Here is a 1785-nt window from a genome sequence, read left to right as displayed (position 1 = left end):
CAGTTGTGGAGTTTCATTCAAATCAAAATCAGTGTCTCTTTTGCTTATATTCACATTTAACCTTTTCAATTAGCAGACAGTGTGCTAATTGAAAGATCACTCAGGATTCTAGTCCCAGCTCTGCCACTAACTTTCTGACTGATAGGGTCCCCATCAGAGTCACAGGCTTATTAAAAATGCATATCCAGTGACCATAGTAGATAACACTGTATTGTATAATTGAAATTTGCTATGAAAGTAGAACTTAAATATTTTCACCACACACACACACACACAGGTAAATATGTGAGGTGATGGATGTTTAACTCCACGGGGGTATCATTTTACAGTACATACATATATCAAATTATATCTTACAATTTAATTGCCAGTTATACTTCAATAAAGCTGAAAAAAGAAAAAAAGCACATCCCAGCTTTTTTGCAGACGCCGCCACCCCGGAACCTCCCGCGCTGCCCAACCACGGTCAACCCTACCGTGTTCTTTGACATTGCCGTCGATGGCGAGCTCTTGGGCCAGCAGAAAACTTTCGTGCTCTGAGCACTGGGATGAAAGGCTTTGTTTATAAAGTTTCCTGCTTTCACAGAATAATTCCGGGATTTATGTGCCAGGGTGGTGACTTCACATGCCATAATGGCACTGGTGGCAAGTCCATCTACGGGGAGAAATTTGATGATGAGAATTTCCTCTTGAAGCATATGGGTCCTGGCATCTTGTCCATGGCAAATGCTGGCCCCAACACAAACGGTTCCCAGTTTTTCATATGCACTGCCAAGACTGAGTGGTTGGATGGCAAGCATGTGGTCTTTGGCAAGGTGAAAGAGGGCATGAATACTGTGGAAGCCATGGAGCGCTTTGGGTCCAGGAATAGCAAGACCAGCAAGAAGGTCACCATTGCTGACTGTGGACAAATCTAACAATAAATTTGACTTGTGTTCTATCTTAACCACCAGAGAGCACCCCTTTATCCCCGTCTGCTCAAAATATCCTATAATCTTTGTGCTCTCATTGCACTTCTTTGGGTTCCATATTTTCCTTATCCCCCTCCAAGTTTAGCTGAATTGCAAAGTTAAGTTCATGGTTATGAAATAAAAACTAGATAACCAAAAAAAAAAAAAAAAAGCACATCCGTAGGTCCTACCCAGATCTACTGAATTAGAACTCAGGGGCAGGGCCTGGAATCTGCATTTTAAACAGGCACCACAGATCAACTATACTGCATTTAAAAAATAAAAATTTAAAATAAAATGAACAGGCACCGCAGGAGATTATTACACAGGCTGAAGTTTGAGAAACACTGGACTGCATGGCTGTGTAAAGTCTTTTCCAGATCCACAAATTCGAAGCAGTGGGGTTGCGATGCAGCAGCCATCCACGTCTTCCTGGAGCTACCACACCCTGCAGCTCCGCCCACATCTTCTTCTCTTCAGTTAACTCATCACAGAGAGGATTGAAGGAGAGAAGGGAAAGCAGCAGGCCCCACAGGAGCCTGAGCCACTGGCTGTGTTCCGACAGTTTGCTGTGCCTTTTGGACCTACTTGGGTCTGGTTACACATACACCAGGGGCTGACAAACGACAACCCATGGGCCAAATCCAGCCTGACACCTGTTTTGTAGCTTGCATTCTTTGTGAACTAAGAATGGTTTTTACATTTTTAAATGGGAAAAAATCAAAATAAGAATAACATATCATACACTTAAAATTGTATGAAATTCAAACTTCGATGTCAATAAATTAAGTCTTCTTGGAACACAGCCACAGCTCATTCATGTACATTTTGTTTA

The 1785-nt window shown here is 42.2% G+C and overlaps 1 protein-coding gene across 1 annotated transcript; it reads left to right on the top strand.

Annotated features, from left to right (window-relative positions):
- The first annotated feature begins 562 nt into the window (after window positions 1-562).
- Window positions 563-969, top strand: LOC309814779 (peptidyl-prolyl cis-trans isomerase A-like). Its single transcript, XM_082640907.1, has one exon. The coding sequence runs from the start codon at window positions 603-605 to the stop codon at window positions 915-917; it is 315 nt and encodes a 104-aa protein (XP_082497033.1). The 5' UTR covers window positions 563-602; the 3' UTR covers window positions 918-969.
- The last annotated feature ends 816 nt before the right edge of the window (window positions 970-1785 follow it).

Source organism: Mesoplodon mirus, assembly GCF_964341445.2.
Source record: "Mesoplodon mirus genome assembly, chromosome: 13".
NCBI lineage: Eukaryota > Metazoa > Chordata > Mammalia > Artiodactyla > Ziphiidae > Mesoplodon > Mesoplodon mirus.
The sequence above is the reverse complement of the archived record's forward strand: the minus strand, read 5'-3'. Positions and strand labels throughout refer to the sequence as shown.